At 40.7% G+C, this 21,147-nt stretch overlaps 1 protein-coding gene across 3 annotated transcripts in view; it reads right to left on the bottom strand.

Moving 5' to 3' along the window:
- usp9 (ubiquitin specific peptidase 9) overlaps positions 1–17,460 on the bottom strand; it is a 39,189-nt gene extending 21,729 nt beyond the window's left edge. For all 3 annotated transcript variants that reach the window (XM_069154314.1, XM_069154315.1, XM_069154316.1), the window contains exons 1-13: positions 16,823–17,460; positions 12,066–12,340; positions 8,619–8,764; positions 8,367–8,446; positions 6,924–7,036; positions 4,461–4,679; positions 3,346–3,461; positions 2,949–3,200; positions 2,694–2,829; positions 2,457–2,609; positions 1,736–1,840; positions 1,377–1,583; positions 1,125–1,261 (exon numbers count right to left, since the gene is read on the bottom strand). In XM_069154314.1, the coding sequence (XP_069010415.1) occupies positions 1,125–1,261; positions 1,377–1,583; positions 1,736–1,840; positions 2,457–2,609; positions 2,694–2,829; positions 2,949–3,200; positions 3,346–3,461; positions 4,461–4,679; positions 6,924–7,036; positions 8,367–8,446; positions 8,619–8,764; positions 12,066–12,173 (1,772 nt within the window). In that variant the 5' untranslated portion in view covers positions 12,174–12,340; positions 16,823–17,460. The remainder of the gene's footprint in view (positions 1–1,124; positions 1,262–1,376; positions 1,584–1,735; positions 1,841–2,456; positions 2,610–2,693; positions 2,830–2,948; positions 3,201–3,345; positions 3,462–4,460; positions 4,680–6,923; positions 7,037–8,366; positions 8,447–8,618; positions 8,765–12,065; positions 12,341–16,822) is intronic.
- Between the last annotated feature and the right edge of the window lie 3,687 nt (positions 17,461–21,147).

Below are 21,147 nucleotides of genomic sequence, written 5' to 3'. Positions count from 1 at the left end.
GTTAAAATGTAGTTTTCAGCACCCTGACATAAAGGCCGTATAACATGATTCACTGACAGAATGAGTTCTGAACTATACTTAACTTGCACAGTGAGAAAAACACAGGTGTCATAACTAAAATGAATGCTGGCCGAGTGCCATTGAGCTGCATCGGTTTCAGGGTTCTGGCATCATAAGTGCTGGTTCCCTGTCACAGCTTGCAGCGAACGAATGAAACAGTATTTAGTCATACCTGCATTTTTCCTCCTGTGACAAGCCAAAATGTCTCCCGTTAAAAAAGCTAAACAGTAACTTCTCAAATTTACTGGATGCAACAGTGACTGAACATTTACTAACAGAGCTAGGGACCAGACTAGATAAATAACTTGAGGTTGTGTGGACTGATTTGATGTGATTTGTTTATTTCAAGTAGAGACCCGGAGCAGTCAAGGTTGGGTCTCAGTCTATGAGCAAACTCCAGCACCATCTTTCAACTACAGTTAGAAAGTCAGCTTTGTTACAGTGTAACAAAGCAAACAAATTAAGTGCATCTTTCTGCTCCTTTCAGTGAACTAAAAAAACCCAACGACTGACTGAAGGACTAACTGAAAAAAATAGTTCCCATCAAGCTGAAATGCTTCATTGATGAGAATCAATGCCACACAAGCTTAGGCATGCTCTTATAAGGAAACAGTCAGAAATTTGAGTTACTGGGACATATTTAACATGTAAAAAACTATTGGGTGTATTGCTCAGTCATGTTGGTTAGCACTGATGGCTAATTAATGCCATGAAATTGAAGACAAAAACTTTGCCGTTATGTTGCAGTGGTATAAAACTAAACTGAAAGGCCATTTACTCTCGAGCACTAAGTGTAAGACTGACGTGACTCAGTTCTTCTGCAAATGCAATAAACATGCCAATAACGAGCTGGACAAATGTGAATATTATGAGTCATCTTGTTCTTCTTATGGGTGTTGAGTCATAAGGTGCAAAATAAATCTAAATAATTTATAATAAAGTACTATAAGTACAATGCAGTGCAAAGTACTATATTAAAAAACAAAAACAATTCAAACTTGGCAATATTAAATTTGTCCAGTAAATGTTTCTCTAATGTAAAATAATTTCTACCACGACCTTACCTGAGGTTTTGAGGAGCTTCTCCAAAGAGGCTACAGATTTCTCTGATTTGCTTCAGGGCAGGGATCACCCATTTGTCATTGGTTCGTAGCTCCTCTATGAAGCGATCAATCCACTGGATTTTCTGAGTGTCTCTGTCCTGTGAGTGAAAAACCAAACATCCTCAGTATTTGGAGTTTAACTAGCCTTCCGTCTATTATTTTACATGTCGCTCACATTCAAACAGATTCACTCACAACACCCCGACAAGTTACCTGTGAGCAACTATAGTCCAATATCTTGATGTGAGCACTGAGAGCCTGGTCCATGATGTCCACAGGCACATCGTCGCTGTGTGCCAGGTTCCACAACAGGTTGAGGACCTTGTGGGCCATCACACCATCCTTATCATCCTCAGCCAAGCGCCGGATAAGCTCCAGCAGTTTTTCACGCTGCTTCTTGCTGGCATTGGTCCAGCTTGCCTGCAGAAGACGAAACAGCCAAGTTGAGGCGGGACACAACGGCAAGGCGTGGTGATGCAACGATTAAACCGCAATGTGATTCAGTCATAATGCAATGAATGTGCATGTGTAAAACAAATCATTTATAACCTGCGTGAAAACAGCCAACTCACCTTGAAACAGTCAAAAAGATGATCAAGCTGCTCGGGTGAGAAGTCCCACGCCAGCTTGGCCAAGAGGTCATGGACATTCTTCACAATGGCCTCATGTTTACCAGCCTGCAGATTTACACAGACAACAATACAACTGTTGAGTCACATCATTTCTAACTTGTCCCCGGAGACTGTCTGATGATTTGGCCACGATTAAGGCCTTAAGGCCACGAGCTGAAAAGTGTTCATCTCACAATAGCATCAACGGTTATAAAGTGGAATTTTGATCTGTTTTTCTTCTTCATGCATCACTGGAAGTGGGTGAAGTCTGGGTGGGAGCAGGGCTGAAATCTAGAGCTGTGTGTGCCCTGATCCCGCCATGCAGCCACAGTGTGTGTACAGACATGGTCAATAGCACAAATGCTGTCAAACTAAGAAAATATTGAAAAACATAACTGGAAAAGGAAACATGTCCAATGAAGGTTTGTTCCTCACTAATGTTAAAAAAGTGGTCAAATTGAAAACGCTGACGCTCTCGTGCCAGTCCAAACATGCAATCATCATCTTTGGCTTTCTTAGAGTTTACTTGGAATGCGCACACTGCATAATTGCTTGTCTTACTATTTGTCTAATGTAGCTTTAGGTAAATACAGAACAAACATTTTCTCTAGTAGATTGCTTTGAGTTATTTCATTATAAAGAGTCTGCATGATCAAACTAAATACGGTTAGTTGCAGAGTACCTGTGCAGCCCAGATGTTGTCCAGATCCTGCATGGTAAGAGCTTTCTCTTTGATAACGAATCGCAGGATCTTCTCCAGTTTCTCGACATATTGCGGCTGATGCAAACTGTCCCTCAGCACGATGGACAGGATGTGGTTCTGCTGGATCCACTCCTGAGGCGGGATGAGGAAGAATGAGTTTTCGAGATAGGGAACTCGATAATGCAAATTACGACCGGTAAGAAGACCTGAGCTCACCGCCATGCGCTCTGCAGTCAGCCATTCCTCCTCCTCGGGGTTGTGCCGATGAGTGTAGTAGGACACGCTGGAGATCACCTTGTTAACTTCATTTAGTGCATTCATTTTGCCGTTAAAAGAAGAAATTTGCAATAACCTGGTGATAAAACAAAAACAAACTTTCATTAACATCCCATCGTGTTCGATAACGGCACTCAAAGTTGAAGAAAATCCTCGTTAACCTTGTCGTAAAAGCCGGGAAGTTTTGATACTTACCTAAGAATCATTTTTAACCTAAAAATCTCTAAATTCTTGACGGTCTCCTCCTGCCCTGGTACGCGAGAAGCCAAATTCTTCAGGGACTTGATTATCATGGACAGTGCGTCGTTTTTGGCTTCATTCTTGGCCTCTTTCTTGAGCTCCTCATCGGTGAGGTTCTCTAGAAACTGGGGAACCATCTCGATGACTGGAAGGAAGTACTTCTTTACTGTGTGCAATGTGAGGAACTCGTAACACTGGCCAAAAGGCCTGGAACACAAAGGGAAGGAGAAAAAAAACAAAAACAATCAGCATATAAAACCTACAGCATGACCGCTATGCAGAAAGCACTCGAGTATCAAATGTTTAATAAAGCCGATGACGTGCTGTAAAGTGTGATGCATTGCAGTCTCACTTGATAAGTGCAGCGATGATCTGGACGTTCAGTGCTTGGCCGCTCATGAAGCGATCGTGCAACATTTGAAACCCGTTTAACGTGCCAAATTTGTTTATCAAGTCCACCAACCAGCCCTGTGGATAGAAAAACAAAAGAGAGAGAGAGAGAAAAACACAATGAATGAGTCACCTTTAATCTGGTCAATTTAAACTTGGTTTTACAAGTCATCAATTTCAATCAATTTTAACCAAATTTTTTTTCAACTAAATTCCCTTAAGGCAAGCTTTCAAATTATTTGTTCATGCCTTCATTTTCTCCTCAAATCCACTATGACATTAAGCCCCATGGTTTGAGGAAGAGACACAGTGTCAACGGGGGTACAGGGACTTTACGAGTTGCATCTTTCCAAAAATGTAACTGCTCCACATTTAGGCACTAAGTCGACAAAAAGGTTACATTGAGGTTAAATATTTAGAAATGACTGTTTAAATCTTCACCCTAACAAAACGGTAGCAAATTGTGACTTAACAGTATCAAATTGGAACCCTATGTAGTCCTGGGCCACGTGCCAACGGAGGCAGACAGGCAAGCAGTCCTGCAGTACTGTTCACAATGACCCCGTGCCCACGCAATATTCATCACTCTTTCACTATGAAATTCCTTTTCTCTGGTGTATCCACCTTCTCCGTTACACTATCTGCTTTCTGACACAAGCATTAAGGGTGTTATAGACTGCGAGTCCCATATATTTCATTATCAGGCGACTCCAGAGGGGGATTCACTTTGTTTCACAAGGACCCCCCTCCCTCCCCCCGCCGCCGCCCCCCACTCCCCCCTTAGGCTAAAACTGAAATGCCACCTGAAGGATTTTGTATCTGAGGAAGAAAGACAAGCTGATTGTCCTCAGAAAGAAGGAAACAGCAGATTTTCTGCATAACTGTTCTTGACAAGATTATTTTCAATTTTCTACACACCTAAACATTTATTATAACGCAAAGATATTTGTAAAGCTAGATCATGCAATCTGGAAAATTATAAATATACAAAACGGTGAACTTCAAAGAAAAGAACGGTCCTGCATTGAGGATGAAAAGACAATGTTCCCGTTTGTTCCGAGTGTTACGGTAACTCACCTTAGGAGATCGTGGGTCCGGCGGTCGGGCGAAGAGCTCATCGTCAGCCAGCTGTGCTCCAGCAGGGACGGTCTCAGAGGGCCGTGTGCCGTTGTAGATGTGGAACTTGCAGTGAGGGTTGGTGGCCATGGCCAGCAGCTCCAGTAGAGGGAACCAGTCCTGAGAGAGCTTGGCCACACACAGTTCCACCAACCGGTGTGTGTTATTGATGATACACCTCTGTGGAACAAAAAAAAACAAAAAAACAGGGGGGGGGGGGGACAGCAGTTAATTCAACTTTATACTAGGAGAGACGGAGAAAGAAAGTAGGAAAGGATGAAAGAAAGCAGGAGAGGATGGAAAAAAAGAAGTTAAAGGCCAACTGGTAAACGTGTTTCCTCCAAAACGCTGTGATTCACTTCTGGTTGAGTGACAATACCCACTGTTTCTTGACAAGACTCAAATTAAATCATATTAAGTTAATATACTGTGCGCTAAATTTAGACAGATCATGTTGGCAAAGCAGCCAGGTAACAGCTAATGTTTGAATATTCGCTCTTATTTTAGCTCTCTTATCTTCTACATCTGCTCTTGTTCAGCTGTTAAGTTTAGTTCAGGAACTCAGAGTTGAAAAGTGGTTCGGAAAAGATGAAGGCTCTGCTCAAAGTATGTGACCAGGATTACAGCTGTCACGATCATGAAATCTTAGGTTACAATTAATCGGCCTGTAAATAATTGTGATGAACGATTTAACTGTGTTTTTTTTTGGAATATAAATAAAAACAACATTTTGTTTTCTTTTTAGGTTTTGGAAACAAAGATTGCACAGAGCAGATAGGACATAAATAACTCAAATATACAAAACAGTTTTCTGAAATACACAAATTACTGTCAGCGACTGGTACAAATAATAATTAAAACAAAAAAAAAAACAACGTAGTGTCGTTGTGATGATTCTTCACTCGTGTGCCATTAAACCATAGAAGAAGAAAGGAGCACAACGACATGATGTCATTGAAAAAGCGCCAGTCAAACCTCAAACAGTGGAAAACTCAGTGGAAATAATTATGGAAATATGACACATCTGTTAGTTCCATCCAGCTGATGAATGGAAACACTTCTAACAGTTTTGGAAAATTATTGCAATCAGCTCAAATGATTGTGAACAGGCAATTATGTAATAATTAGGATCAAATTCCCCTTAAAATGCAATGTAGTTATTTTTCAAAATAAGTTTTTTCTGTTGAATGCTTTTTGCAGAATTGAAAAAAAAAATTATCAGTCCGACGCAATGACTTTACAGCAAGTTTTATCCAATTCAACAGTTTAAATATTACACATTATTGGTTGTTGTTGTTTTTTTTATTCATGTTAAAACTGCAGCCCTTATCACTATGTTACTAAAAAAATATGAAAAATATTGTACTATTCATGGCTTGTGCCGAGTAACCCTGCAGTCGACCTGCCCTGACTGAGCAGCTGCCACGGCATGAACTCCTAAAATAGACAAGTCTCACATTTTACTTATGACACCCACATTTCAGTGTCTTTACTCAAGATTTCATGTTATCATCAGGAGTGATGTAAAAGCTTCGCATTTCCACTGAAACAAACAAAAAGCATGTTTGCTAATCACACGCTTAGGAGAATGCCAATGGTCTGGTCCTTCTGCGAGGCTGCAAGGAAACCATATACGAGTAATCAATACAGGGCTGACTCAGCACTGCATTCCAAAAGATTTTACAGACTTTGGTCACTCAAAAGGTGTTTATGAATCTACCAGTGAACTACAAGACTGATTAGAAAGACCAGAACCAGTGTGGTTCACATGGTACGACTATGTGTAATGTAGTCCACTAGAAATAGGTTCGATAAAACAGTCATAAACTAAGTCATCAACAGTTTTAAGTCAGCGTGACAGGAGAAATAAAGAAGTTTTTCTCCATTACGTCCTCATCTGTCTCACTGGTTAATTGTGAAAAGGTCCCAGGGATCAATCTCCCTAATACAACACAACAGCTGGCCTCACCTACTTCCTACAAAAACATCATCAATCACTGCTGGCGCCGCCTCTTTCCCCAAGCTCTCCAAAAACGAAGGAGAAAACTCAATTTAGACACAAAACCCAAGTCCGAACAATCCATACATCCACTGAGATGAGGGCAGAGATGTCAGTGACCGAGTAAAGCTAAGATTGCTATGGTGAGTCACGGCAGCCAACAATGATAAGAGATTTCTGTCGACCTTTCACAACACCCTTGATGTCACTTAAATCGGTGCAGAGTAGATTTTGTGCTTTTGTGGGTCCTGAAAGTGGGGGTTAAACTTCACAGACACGTTACATATGCGAGCCACATTTCTTTTAACAAAAACAAAATCGGATCTTGTTTCAAATGCAAATGATTGATTATTTAACGTTGATTCCTTGACTTGAAAAGGCACATCACATAACAAGGTAACAATAAAAAATTAAAAAAAACTCACATGAATCTCAAACTTCCAGCCACTGACTGCCTCGTCTGTCAGGATCTTGGTGAAGGAAATGGTCAAGCCATCTCGGAAAAACCTCTGACACGCCTCACATTTCACATCCAGTCCTGCAGAGAAAGACATCCTTTATATAACACCAGCATAGTCAACTAAAATATGCTAGAAAGTGAAAAAGAAAGACCCAAAGTGAAAACATATTTTGACTTGTAAAAACCTTCAAAACCTCCAGGAGCATGATGGAGGTACAAAGCCCAATGAAGGCTGTCTGCAGATATCACGGTTATATTTAATTATCCTGAAAGGGGAGGTTGACACTTTTTCAAGTCTCTCTAAAAACAGCTCTCGCATGCCTGTGTGTACATTTTAAGAGTTACTGGTTTCCTGTGATCGTTCCTCCCGTCCTTACTGGCTGTGCACAGCTCTCATCCAAAAATTTCTGTGTAAGTGATGAGGGACAAACTCCACTGTCCTCCTTCTGAGCAAGAATGCATTTCAGTGTTTAGCCAAAGCTGACATGTCCTCCATAGTTACTGACTTTTTAGTGCTGAATTGCCTCGCTTTTATTTTCCAGACAGTTTCTTTAGTTTTCACAGCCAACAACAACTGCTTGAATGTACAAATGGGCCTAAATGTTGGTTAAGTCAGAGGTGGAGAAAAAAAAAAAAAAGTGTGGACCTAAACACATTAAAGATTTTGTACATTTGCAAAGGTTCCTGGTGATGACAAACAGTTTACATAGAGCTGTCCTGCTTATGTCATTAACAAAATATTGGTAAAAGTATCAGGCGGGAAAAAGGCATGATTTTTGTGGAAACATTTTTCAACGATTAATCCATTGGTTGATCAAGAGAAAATTCAGTTATTTATTAAAACGCTTGCATTTTCTGTGAACAGCTTGTCAGATGTGGCGATTTGCTGTTTTTTCCGTTTTAGTTTACTGGAAATTGAGTATCTTTGGTTTCTAGGCTGTTGGTTGGATAAAAAAAAAAAAAACACAAAACGATCTGATCCTTTGATCAGTCAACAGTGAAAAATGATCATCAACCCATTTTTATATTTTAATAATTTTTTCATAATTAAACAAAGAACAAAGGGGAAACATTTTTTGGGCTCCAGATTTTCAAAACCTGAAGATTTGTTTCTTTGTTTTTACACTGTGGCAAATTTGTTTGATGTGTTACATTTTATGAGACTAATTACTGTGTGAAAATGACACCTTGTGCTCTGGGAATGTGCAGTGGGCTGTTAAATTAATTAATCAAATAAGTTAATAAAAAAAAGAAGAAAAAAAGAAAAAAAAAGAAGATGGTTAGTTGCACTTAAATTTGGGATGATTAACGACCTGTGTAGCATGATGAGCCCTTCGAACCTTTAGCTTTCATGATGTGAACACAACACAACATCTCTGTGGACTCAAAACGTTCAGGACGTTCCTACCTTTTTTACTCAGGTCTATAGCAGCTTCCAAGAGGACTTCTAACTCTCCTTTTGGCAAAACTGGAACAACCCAACGAGGCCTGGGAGTACAAAAAGACATGAATCACCAGAATAAACATTAGAAGCATGTAAAAGGCATGAATGTAGCATCTTTGTAAATGAAAGAAAAGGACTCTGTAAGCAGAGTGACTGTGAAGTTTTAACAGTTTTAAGTCATCGTGCTGCCGTAGCGCTGACTCGGGTGTGACCTACCTGTTGATCATGTCATCGAGCTTGGCTAGGTCCGTGTGAGGAAAGGCGGGCTCCTCCTCCTCCAGCTGAGGGGGCCCATCACCCTGGCCCTGCTCATCTGGTGGGCTCACTGGAGAGTTCTCATTCGATGAGTTAGGAGATGATGTCTAGAAGAATCGCAGACAATCAAAATCAAGAGATCGAATACTTGACGTGTCATACGACACAAATGCAAAAGAAATATATCGTCAAAATACAAAAGTACCTCAAAAGCCAAATTCAAAGAAAGTGTTGTTTTGCAGTTAGAGTCAATGCTTTACAATTGTTATACAGATGCATTTAAAAATGAAGTAATTGTGATTTCTGTATGCAGAATATGACCTAGGGGTGGATATAAGAATACACTCATGTAATATGAGCAATCCTCATCTTCAACAACTCTGACTCAATTCACTCAGATGCCAAAATCTGCTGATTTTTTTTTTTAAATAAAGTTTGTTACGTTGACCAAAAGAAGCAAGCTGGAGTTCAACCATGAGAGCGCAGCACACACTGAACTTATCCTGTAACTCATCTTCAAAAAAAAAAAAGCCAGAGTTTCACTTTCACTTCTTGGATTAAGTGGCCAAATACATTAAAGAACAGACTCATTTTAGTGGTTAATCAAACCGCAGCAGCGTGACCGGCTGACTGACACATTTTACAGCACTTAACACAACTTCAGTGCCACTTGAAACATAAGCACTCTTTTTTATATATATAAAATATATATATATATATTTGCATACCACATTTTGGAAAACACTGGCCTCACTCTTGTACACGCTGATTTACCTCTGGTTTAACCAGTGATATTGGCCATTCAATCACACTTTCATTTCATAATTATATTTCAAAAAATACTAAGATGCACTGTTCACGTAGCCTACTTTTGACTGTACTGTTGCGTCTGTCCAAAAGGTAGAGAAATTATTTTGCGTGTCACAACCCCTTAAAAAAAAAAGATAATATACATACATACATACAGTATCAGGATTTGATCCGATTGGTCCACTAACATTTAAAAAGTCTCAAAAGAGCCACACTGTTCAAGTTAGCATAGGTTAGCAATGGAAGTCTCTGGTGTGTGTTTGCTCTGTCCATAGAGCATGCTCCGCATTGTGTGAAATTTGGCAAGGGCATTAATGTAATAGACGTTCATTTATTTATGTGTATATATACACACACACATATATATATATATATATATATATATAAATAATAGTCCCACAATGTCGATTTACCTTAAATAAATACTTTTAATTTTTTTTTTTTTTTTTTTAAACAACACACGCATATCTCTGCTCCTCTGTTCTGACAACGATGCCCAGTTAGCTTAACTGTCTGTTATATTTCATTCGCACCTCAGTGGGCAAAAGACAGGTGTGTACCCCTTTGAATAGAGAATCAATTGTGAATTGAACTGTGACATCGACAAACGTCTGGAATCATGACACATTTTAGAAATGAAGAAAACACCTGCAAAATTGTATCTATGCTCCAAGCCCCATTAGTCTGTAATGCTCATTAGATACCGGAAAACAAAGTCAGTGGATAGACAATTTTGCAACCATTAGTTTCTTTCCATAAAAAATGTTTCCTGGAGGTTTCTTATCTGGCTCCTACTTGCTTTTGCGTAAATTAGTTCTTTTGACAAAATGACAGTTTAGTGAGACAGAAGTACAGGGTGTGAAAGAAGTTGATGATATAGCACAAAGGCTCCAGGCTGAAATGTGAATCCAGGAACCTCGTGGTTACCTGGCACGCATATTAAACCACTCAACCAACAGGATGCATTGAGTTAATTGTTTTCATTTTGTGTCTAGTAACTTACGGCAGAGTCATATTTCAGCAAACGCACGTAATAAAGGAGGAAAGCCAATTTCTTTAAACGCCCTTTCTTCATACCGAGAAGCCAAATATATCAGTTTCAAATGCTGTTTTCCGCTTACATCGTCGCTTTAGATGTGTTAAAACGTGCAGAAAAAAGACATAGCAGCTTTGCCTATGAGCTCACTGACACTTATACCAGAGTCTGAAACTGCAGGCTGATATTTATTTCATTTGAATGCTCCTCTGGTCATTCGCTAACAAGCTCGTGCAATTGCATTTTTGATCATTAGTGTACCCGCAGCAAACAAATAAAAGATCAGAAATAACCATGGTTTTATGTATCCAGAAAAAAAAAATGCACCATGCTGCCTCACCACATCCCTTAAAGAATGATTGTAAATTTTACTCATGGCAAGGTTGTCTTGCATAAATTAATAAGAGGGTGGAAAAAACAGGACAGAATGCCAAATAAATTGTTCTGCAATGCTGCTGAAAAAACTGGTTTTATTTTTATCAAATTGACAAAAGATGTGCTTTTCCAGGTGGAACTGACTTACTGACCTGCAAAGTAAGAGTGCAGCTTAAATCGCCACACACTCCTGTTTCTATAGGGACAGATGCCAGTGAAAAGGGTTCCTATTCTTCTGAGGGGGTTGGGTTTCAATTGTTCTGGTCACTAAGTGTACATGCATAAAGAGACAGGTGTCTCTCCTGAAAAGCTTTTAAACAGTGCCAAGTCATCATATCTATAGCATGTGACAGACACACACACACACACACACACACACACACACACACACACACACACACACACACACACACACACACACACAGCTCATCCATATCTACTATGAGGAAACAAAAACTGAAGGCTGACATGGTTGAAGTATAAATGTGTTAGTATGTGGGTGTATCTCCACTGTCAAATAGGAACACTGGAAGGAAGAGTGTTAGAGAAACAAAGGCGTGTATCTGTGAATGTGCATTTAAGCACCCGGACCGTTCCCGGCTTTATTTCCTCGCTCATCTCATGAGTGAGCATCAACATCGTTGGTGGTGGTGTGAGCAGCTGTGTGTAAGAGAGTAAAAGAGGGATACACATCGTCGAGAGAGATGCATAACTGAGAAATATAAAATGTGGGGGTGTGTAGTGAAGGCTCCTTCTGCTTGGCTGACCTACATAGGCAGCTTGCCTCTCACGTCTAACCGTGGCTCATCTCTAACCAACACAGGCCTGCAGGTGCACGCGCACAAGGGGGCACGCGTGCGTGCACACAAACGCGCGCGCGCACACACACACACACACATCCTTTATCCATCACTCAGGAGGCTCTGTTCATTGATGCCTCTCCTTCACTCTTTTTCTGCCTTCTTTCCGCTCCCTCCTCCCCTCCCGTTTTGTTCCCTAGGGCATCTGTGTGTGGTTAGGTATGGTAAGAAAAAAAGAAAAAAAACATGCTGCAGTGTCCTGACACACAAAAAGACAGAAACCCACACCTCTTTCTTCTTCCACAGGTTGTTCTGATCACAAGTGTCCACTGTGTCTGTGAGTGTGTGTGTGTGTTGAGTCTGAGTTCGAAGGATGATGGTGCTGACCTGGTTCTGTGGCAGTGGGGGTTGGCTCTGAGCATCAGGTGCCTGGCCCTGGCCCTGGCCCTGAGTGTCATTGCCCCCCACCGGAGAGCCACGCGTGGTGGCCGTCATGCTCGCCACGGGGCAGATCTTGGCAATCTTGGCCTCTTAGGGAGCGCTGGCCAGGAGGGAAATCACAGCCACCTCAGCTGTAGAGCAGAGGGAAGAGAGCCCGGACGCACGAGAGAGGGACACAAGCACCTGGAGATCTGGACGTGCTGCTGAGACCATTGCATAACCTGGAACGGGGGAAGATGAGCAAAGGTCACAATTATCAACCAGCTGGTTAAGTCACCTGTGATATGCAAAAGCAAAATGGGTTAGCAGATCGTTAAAAATCTTTTACTGCAGAAATTAGCATCTAAATGAACTGAACAGGGTTGTTCTAGTCAGTTAACCAGCGGCTTCCTAACAGACGTTCTGTTTTCAGTGACCAACGACGTGTTCCACAGTGGCAGGCTTTGAAGGGTTGATACGGATCACCGAATTAAATGTCATTAGATTAAGAATATCCGATACCCTTCGAAGATTTGTTGCTGATTCACTGCTTTTTAAAATCACACCCAAGTCAGCAATTGTATCATGTCAATTACAATTCCAGATATGTCTCCCAAATCGGCAAACATCTTCTATTCTATTTTATGTCTCTTACGGACAACAGGTACATCAGCAAAGCAAGAGACAACATTCAGTGGCCAGTGTCAGCCCATCCCTTCTCACAATAATAATGCTGACCCAAACTTTTTGCATCTCATGTCCAAAAGTTGTTTTTGTCACAGCACCTGCAAAACTGGACGAGATGCTTCGAGGCGAGAGGCATCTCACCATAATACTGCATGGTGACCATTTGGCTAACCCCAGGGACATATCCAATTCTGATCCAAACCCAAAAGAAAATCCTCCAAAAGTCTATCCTCATTTGAACTCTGATATCCAGTTGTATCACACGACCACAGGCCACCCAACAGTTGCTATGAACTAGCAGCCAGAAGATACTGCCTGCTTAAATTCATCTCGAGTCCTAACAGCGTCAACATCTCCGTCTCAGAGCCAGATATTAATATACGCCCGAGTGTGGTGGCGACAGGGTAGACATGATGGAATATGAAGTGAAAACACAGTTTAAAATGTATTTTCTGACTCACATTAAATATTACTGACTTCGATCTATCTATGACTATCTGATTCTAATTGGTGCTCAGTTAAGTGATACATCCGTAATTATAAGCCGTGTGCTAACTTGACAGATAATTACTACCTTTATTAAAAGACACATTAAAACAGTATTTGACCACGGTCATACTTTAAATAATCTAGTCTTCACGGATTATGTTTATTGCAATTTGAAATGTGGGAACATTGGTGACTTTGCTGCATGCTAAAGGCCGATGGGGCCAAGAAGCCCGAAGCGGTATGCAATCAGAAAGTCCAGCCAGGTTTGGTAGATTATTCAATCACTTGATTTGAAGTTAGATCTTTTTTAGTTGGAAACGTTTACTCGCTGCATAAGAAAACTGTATGGGCATATGTAATTGTGATTAGTACACTAAGTCAACGATACAGACAGGAAGTTGATCTGTAAACAGTGAAGGATGTTTACCACAGAAAGTTTGGTATTAAAACCATTTTGCAGTCTACTCCACATATTTTTTTTCTTATCAGTACAACCACATGTTCCTTGCCCCAGTTAGGTTATTTCTGCCAGTGTCACGCCATTTACACATCTCAGCAATAAATTTGTAATTGCAAGGAACTATTTATCAATATGAAATTTAAAAAAAAAGAGATCTGGATCACATCAGATGGGCATTTCCCTTTAAACATTAGTATGACTATCTGTAAAATATGACACGATCAATAATACTTAACTCATGACAACAAAATCCTGATAATAAACATGTGCTTTTTACGCCTCTTCCTGCATTTTAATCTTAAAGTTTCATGCCTCAGCTTTCATTACAGGTGACTTTCAAACACAATTTGATCTACAGCTTCTCCATTTTTTTAGCTTCCAAAATAGTAACGAAATAAAGAGTGGTGGGCAGCCACGATAACTGTACAATCATAGATTAATGAAGAAACTGACATTAACCATTATCATAACACGACTTCATGTTAGCAACAGAAAAGTCCAAGCCCAATACTAGTATTGTAAAAGAAGCAGTTAGGGGTTATTTATAAGTTTGCATTTCTGTCACTGTTTAAAACCTACCTCAACAACAATCAAATTACAATGGTTTAATTTCAAGTGAAAAGCTGAAAGACAGAAATAATCTGAAATTAATGGCACAGGGCCACATCACTCAGGCTTCCTGTCATTCAAATTAACATTTCAGCTATATCCTGGTTTCGAGTTAATGCTGTTTTTAATCAAATTCGATGTGAGAAAGGGTTACATCAGTTTTCCGGTCTAGTACTTCTGCAGAGATCCCTGCGATATAAGTCAATAAGGTGTTCAGCATCATAACGACAAGAAAGCAGAACAAGATAGAAAAGCAAGATATCTTCTATGTTATTTAACAAGATGATAGATTAAGTGAAGTCGACAATAAAAATATAAATTGCAATCGAGCTCGAAAAAGACAGGAGATCAGTATGATCTCAATTGATCTTACATCCGTAAACCCCACCTCCACTGGGTCCTCTGCCCGGAAACATCAAGATCTTAAACAGGTCAACAAATGATTGGAATTAAGAATAGAACCAAGTAAAGTATTTGATGCACAAACCATAACTTGAAAATATAGACACCAGTAAGAAACACAACTGCTTTTTTTTTTTCTGCCTTTCTTAATGATAATAATGACATGTTGCCTTGCAAAGCATCTGCCTTATAACAAAATCAACGTTCAAATGAGCGTGATTGTGGCTTATTTCTTTTGTTTATCTACTCTGACAATGTCTTCTCAGTTTAATGGGAGAGAAACTGGAATATTCCCTTCTTTACAGGTAGCCAGTGTCGTCTGCTTGCAGCTGTCATTAGGGACACAACATTATAGGCAGGATCTGGAGAGAAATGACATCGTTTATCTAAGGCTACTATCGGTGAAAGCAGTTGGCTAACTATCTCCTAAAACGAGGTCAGGGTGGGTTCATGACGCACAAAAAAAAAAAAGCCCATACATATATGTTTATGTTAAGTGACACACAGCAGCCACTATTAACACAAGGTTATAACCGAGGCCTTTTTGGACTGAACCGGCTTTGAAATGTTAGCTTGTACTCGCGGATAAATCGGTCACGTTACATCATGTGCCTTTATCGTGAAGTATCTTTTTTTTTTTAAATTGCACAGTTCAGGTGCATATTAAAAAAAAAAAAATTAAAAAAAAATCACACGGTGGAATTACGTAACTACCGCTAAAAAAAAAAAAAAAAACAACACACACACACAAAAAAACAGCCATTTAACGACAGCTGGTTTGGTTAGTTAGCTGCAGTAAACTAACGCTGGGTTTTTAGCCCGCAAGGCGATCCGCCCAGACAGCAGAGCAGCGGAGGCCTCGTCGTCCACAGCCCGGAGCGCCGAGGCTCGCAGGCCGCAACTACACGGGCCGGGCCTGACGTTAACACCGGGCCCCGGGCCCCCACCCCCCCCGGCCCCCTCCCTGCATAACCGACTAACACTAAGTGCACAGAGAATTTGGTTACCAAGAGCATTATATATATACACACATATCCATGTTTATAATATCACTTCCCCCCCCCCCTCCACCCCCCAGCCGTGTTAACTATAACGCCATTTGCAAACGAGCGTCTTCGTCGTGCTAACGAGGACCGATCTAAACAGTTAGCTTAGCCGTTAGCATACGTGAGTAAATACCCAAATGTGGCGTTTAGCTAACGTTTGTTTTGACAAGCAGCTTCCCGACATGACTCGACAACTAAATTAATATTCAATCTATAAAAAAAAATAATAATAATAATAAAACATCATTCTCTCGTGATTCTGCCCCCCACGTCACTTTGCAGCCATTTCTTTCGGCGTTCAAAATAAAAGTTAAAACACAGCGAGTTTGTCGTAGATAACGTGTGAAATGTTTCAGTGACAGACGGAGCTCGTCTATTTCCTGGAAATTTAACCGAGTGGGGTTTTTTTGTTTTGTTTTGTTTTTTACCCTAAGTTATAACTTGCCTACAACAAACCGAAAATAAGATCTCAAAAAGAGGCCCACCGATGGGGGGGGGGGGGAGGTGGAGGGGATCCACCAAAAAAAAAAAACGTTACCAGCGGGATTGTTTTTGGATAAATGCGTTATAATAAAATATTTTAAAATATAAACGAGAAGAGGGAGGGAGGGGGGTAAATATCCCAAATTCCGCCCAACTTGTAAAAACATTTAAAAGGAAAAATGCTGCTCCTCCGGTCTGTAGACAGGGTCGAGGACCATTTGCGGACAGCTAGCGTTTATCTTAGCAGGGCTGAGCTACTCGCACCGGGACTCGTTAAAACACCGTGAATTGCAGTTTAGTCGCACTGACATTGTCACGTATTCAGTAAAGCAAGTAGCCAAACAAGAGAAATAAAACTAAATAAAATATCCGCCGGCTACTGATTAACACAACCCCCCCCCCCCCCACACACCCCCTCCTCCCCTAAAAATGCAGTGATTGTTACGTTGCACACACACACACACACATATATACACACACACCAGCTGATGCTAATACTTAGCAGCCAGCCAGCTAACAATCACCGAGCTAGTTAGCTAACAACTCACCAGGAATTTGATACGACTTCCCCCCTCTATTCACGGGCTAACGTCCAGCCTCGAAGCGATGGTGTCGTCGTATATTACATAAACGTGGCCTATATCGGTGACAGTTTCGCACGAACACAAACCTGTTACTAGAAAGATCTAATTCCTACGGGGTTTTTTTTTTTTTTGTTGTTTTTTGGGGGGTTTTTTTTCCTCCTTTTCCTCCGCTTCTGGGTGTTTTTTTTCCCCTGCGTCACCGGCGCGGTATCAGCCCCCCTCTCTTAACTCTTATCTAGTCCCGATTTCTGGGGCTTGTCACTTCGGTCCCGGCAGTCGCTCACAACTTGAATCGGCTCAACATGGCGGAAGCGCAGTCGGGCACAAATGCTTTCTTTTTTTTTTTTTTTTTTTTTTTTTTCTTTTTTTTTTTTTTCTTTTTTTTTTTTTGCTCGGTTTAAAACGGGCCCGGACGACCGTGTTGTGGAAACTCCAAGCAAGTCGGCGACGTCTATGAGCTAGTTTTTTGCCACCGCCGGCCGAGAGAGCTGCTCCGCTAACACAATACCCGCTGAATGGAGTAAGGCATAAAAAAAAAAATCCTTCTTCATTTCTGCTAAATGACTCCGGCTCCAGCAGCGATGGTCTCCAGTCCGCAGTTCGGGTGAAACCGGGCTGAAGAAAAAAAAAAAAAAAAAAAAAAAAAAAAAAAAATGCGGCTTCAACCTGACGCGTTTTGACTACAGCGCCTCCTATCGCTCGGAGTGGTCGTAAATTATTTGTTCATTTTCCCATTAAAAATTTGACAGAAAGCGAAACAAATAAAATACGCAGTGTTACGTTACAGACACATTTGACAGTTTCAATAAACAAACAAAACAGTGAAATATACAGACGTTTTTAATTTGTGACAGTCACAGGTGAACACTCAAAGTTGATATTCAACCTCAAAGCCAACTATTTAAGGAAGACCACTAGATTATGGAAAATGGTGTTCAAGGCACGTTTACAATTATTCAGCTATAGTTAAAGTACACTTAAAGAGAACACTGTTGGTCAAGGCCGGATTAACCCATTTGGAGGCCCAGGGCAGCACTATTTACCCTTATTCCTTTAAGACCTGCTCCTACTCCTGCCTCTGATTGGCTAGTACTCATTGCCCTTGTTGGGTAGGCAGGTTAAGTTTAGGTATGGAGAGTGAGATGGTTAGGCTAAGAGTATCAAGTTCAGAGCCAATGACAGGCAGTGCAGTGGTAGCCTGGTGCGAACCAGACCCAGTTTCTCTGCGTGAATATGGTTCTGGCCCACCCTCCAAAGGGTATTGTTTGCCGTTGCATCCTACTGGGCATAGACCTTGGGTTAATTTTAATGTGCTGCCACTAGCCTATGTAAGGCCCGTGTCTACCAAAGCAGTATTTTTAAAATTGTTTTAATGAACGCCAGTATCTTGATGAGGTGCTGAGTTTTTATTCTGCAGAGCAATCAACATTACTTGTTTTTTTTTTTCCAGTTAAAGAGAGTTGAAAAATGTTAACACTGCATTCGTCACTGACACTGGCCGTCGAATCACTGAAAAGGAGGTGGTGGGACAAATGCGGTTTACCACCGACACCTGTTGCCGATTGGTTGGCCTTTCAGAGCAAACACTAGTATGAGCCAAGTTCCCAGACTCTATTCACAGCAAAGAAAACAGACAGTCGCCGTGTAGGATAGTGGTGGTGGGTATTTAACCAACATCGGTGGCGAAAACTTCAGAGCACCTGTTAACCACACGTTCCCCTAGCCTAGTGTTCGCAGACCCAAATTCAATGGTTGAAGTGACCATATTTGGACAAGCTGGAGAAAGGTGAGGAGTGGATCTGACTGTTTGACGTATAGCAGAAATCTGACTGCACCCCAAGCCTGTCAATCAAAAGAGACACACCCCCAAATACACCATTCGTTAGAGCCATATATCAAATTAATTACTGAATTATTTTCAGATGGACCACCGGAACACTGATCAGAAGGAATGAATTTAGTGTATTGACTTGTGGAAAAAATGTATTGGCTTTATATTTCGAGAGAAGTTAATTGGGAGGCTATGGAGCCAGAGCCTTTTTGGAGCCAACCCCTAGTGGCCCTTAGTGGTATTACACTTTAAAACACTTTCGCAATGGCTTCATTTTACAGTCCCAGCGGCTACATCCATTTTTATATGCAGTTTATGTTCTGGCTACTCTCCACAAAAAAATAATTTTCAGTCATTCCACCTTCCTGGATCGTAAACCTCAGGTTCACTTTGTACTGGAGCAACATTTCAACTGATTGACATTGATCACCATATGCGCCAAAACTCTACCACCATTGCAACTACATTAAGAAGAAAAACACATGACTTCCCAAAGTGGTGCCCAGAATGAATGAAGACAAATAAATAAAAACTTTTAACTTTTACTATTTCAATGCTATTAGTTAAAAAAAAAAATTACAAACAAAACTCACAATAACATAACTATATTGCTGCAGCATCATCTTCGAGCTATTGACTTTTCACCAGCAGCAGCCTTTTCACTGTTATAAATGTAATGCCCCCATTTTCACTTCTTCTCTCTTCAGATGCACTTTTGAAACTCTTCCATATATAAATAATGCCACCCTTCTACCCATCCTGGGCCACCTGCAGGCACCTTCTCCATGAACACGATTAATGCTCTTAGAATTGGCTGCAATGCAAGGGGCACCAGCTAAAATGGACTTATTGGTCACCTAATTGTTTGTGCCTGGCTCTGTATCTGTGCATTGTGTACATTATACCATGGAGAATTCATAGCTACAAATTTGCTTTGGTAAATTTAAATAAACCATGTAAGCACTATGAGCTGTTATTATGGTCTTACAGCTATTTTGACAGACTACCTCAAGACCCCATAATAAAGCAGGAGCCAGTGCAGAACCCTTATTGTGTCAGTTGATACACACAAGTAGGCCACATGGTATTTGTCCAGGGATAGGGTGGCCTTCTCCTTTCAGCAATCACCTGGAGTAAACAGGAAACAAATCTCACAGGTTTGCCCTCTCATTAATCCAGTGGAAGCCAAACTCCCGTCTACCTGCCTAAAATGTACACAACTGCATGCACTCGAATTGCTCAGTTGCTTGATACAACTGGGAGACCAGAAGATTAAAGCTGAAATGCAATCTGATACAATAGGTTGCAATACATTTATGACTTTAAATGTTTCAGGGTGGTTTCCATGGCTCTTTAAAGTAGAGATGCTTGAGAGAAGGATGAGAGGAAATGGCAAGCAGGAAGACAACTGATCTCCCCACATCTCTACATATAGCCTACTCCTGAGATGAGACAGCAAAAACAAGGCCAATAGCAACTAAGTAATCCAGTGAACAAGTCATTTAGCTCCCCTCCCATCCTGTATTAGGTTCCTCCTCTTCTGATTGTGGTTTGTCTACAGTATGAGCTCCCTGACCTAATTGAAATGCACAGTTTTTAAAATTATTTTTTGAAATAATCCCTTTCACAAAGGGCTCCTTCAGAGAAGGATTTAAAATGGTAAATGCATATCTGTACTTGTACAGTGCTTTATCACCTTACGGTCTCAAAGCACTTTTACATGTTTTTTCCATTCACCCACTAATGAGACTGATACCATGCAAGGTGCAGCCATCAGGAGCACATTCACACACCGATGGTACACCATCGGGAGCAACTTAGGGTTCAGTTTCTTGCTCAAGGACACTTAAGTATGTGGACAGGAGGAGCTGGGGATTGAACTACCAACCTTCTGATTAGTATGCAACCCACTCTACCGTTTTAGCCACAGCCTCCCAAGCGAACATTTACTAAGACTATACTGGTATGAAATACAATTATTAATAGCCCATATTCAGACCTATGAACCATTTTACCATGATGTCTCTTGGAGTTTAGCCTAAGTGTTTTTCAAGGTAATCTTGACCAAGATAAGACCATTACAGATGACAGGATTTTATTGTATTAGCCACCCACCTCTGAGCCTGGTTCTGTCGAGGTTTCTACCTATTAAAAAGGGACTTTTCCCTTCCCTCTGTTGTTGGAGGTTTTTCTCCCTTAAAGAGGAGTTTTTCCCTGTAGGAATGGTTGGGTTCCTCTGTATAATGGTGTAAAATTCTGCGGTAAGGACTTTAATGTGTTAAGTGCCATGAAATAACCTGTGTTGTGATTTGGCGTTAAATAAATAAAATTGAGTTGAATTGAATATTATGAAGCAGATATTACCAGTATAATTTAACAAAATTTAACAAAAAAAAAAAAAAAAAAATAAACAAAAAAAATGGTGCAGGTAAGAACTTGTAGCTTGGTGATTTATTTT

Source organism: Embiotoca jacksoni, unplaced genomic scaffold, assembly GCF_022577435.1.
Source record: "Embiotoca jacksoni isolate LCO1_2020_lvr unplaced genomic scaffold, fEmbJac1.0.p SCAF_2, whole genome shotgun sequence".
NCBI classification, from domain to species: domain Eukaryota; kingdom Metazoa; phylum Chordata; class Actinopteri; family Embiotocidae; genus Embiotoca; species Embiotoca jacksoni.
Note: the sequence above shows the minus strand (reverse complement) of the source record. Positions and strands in the feature narration are given on the sequence as shown.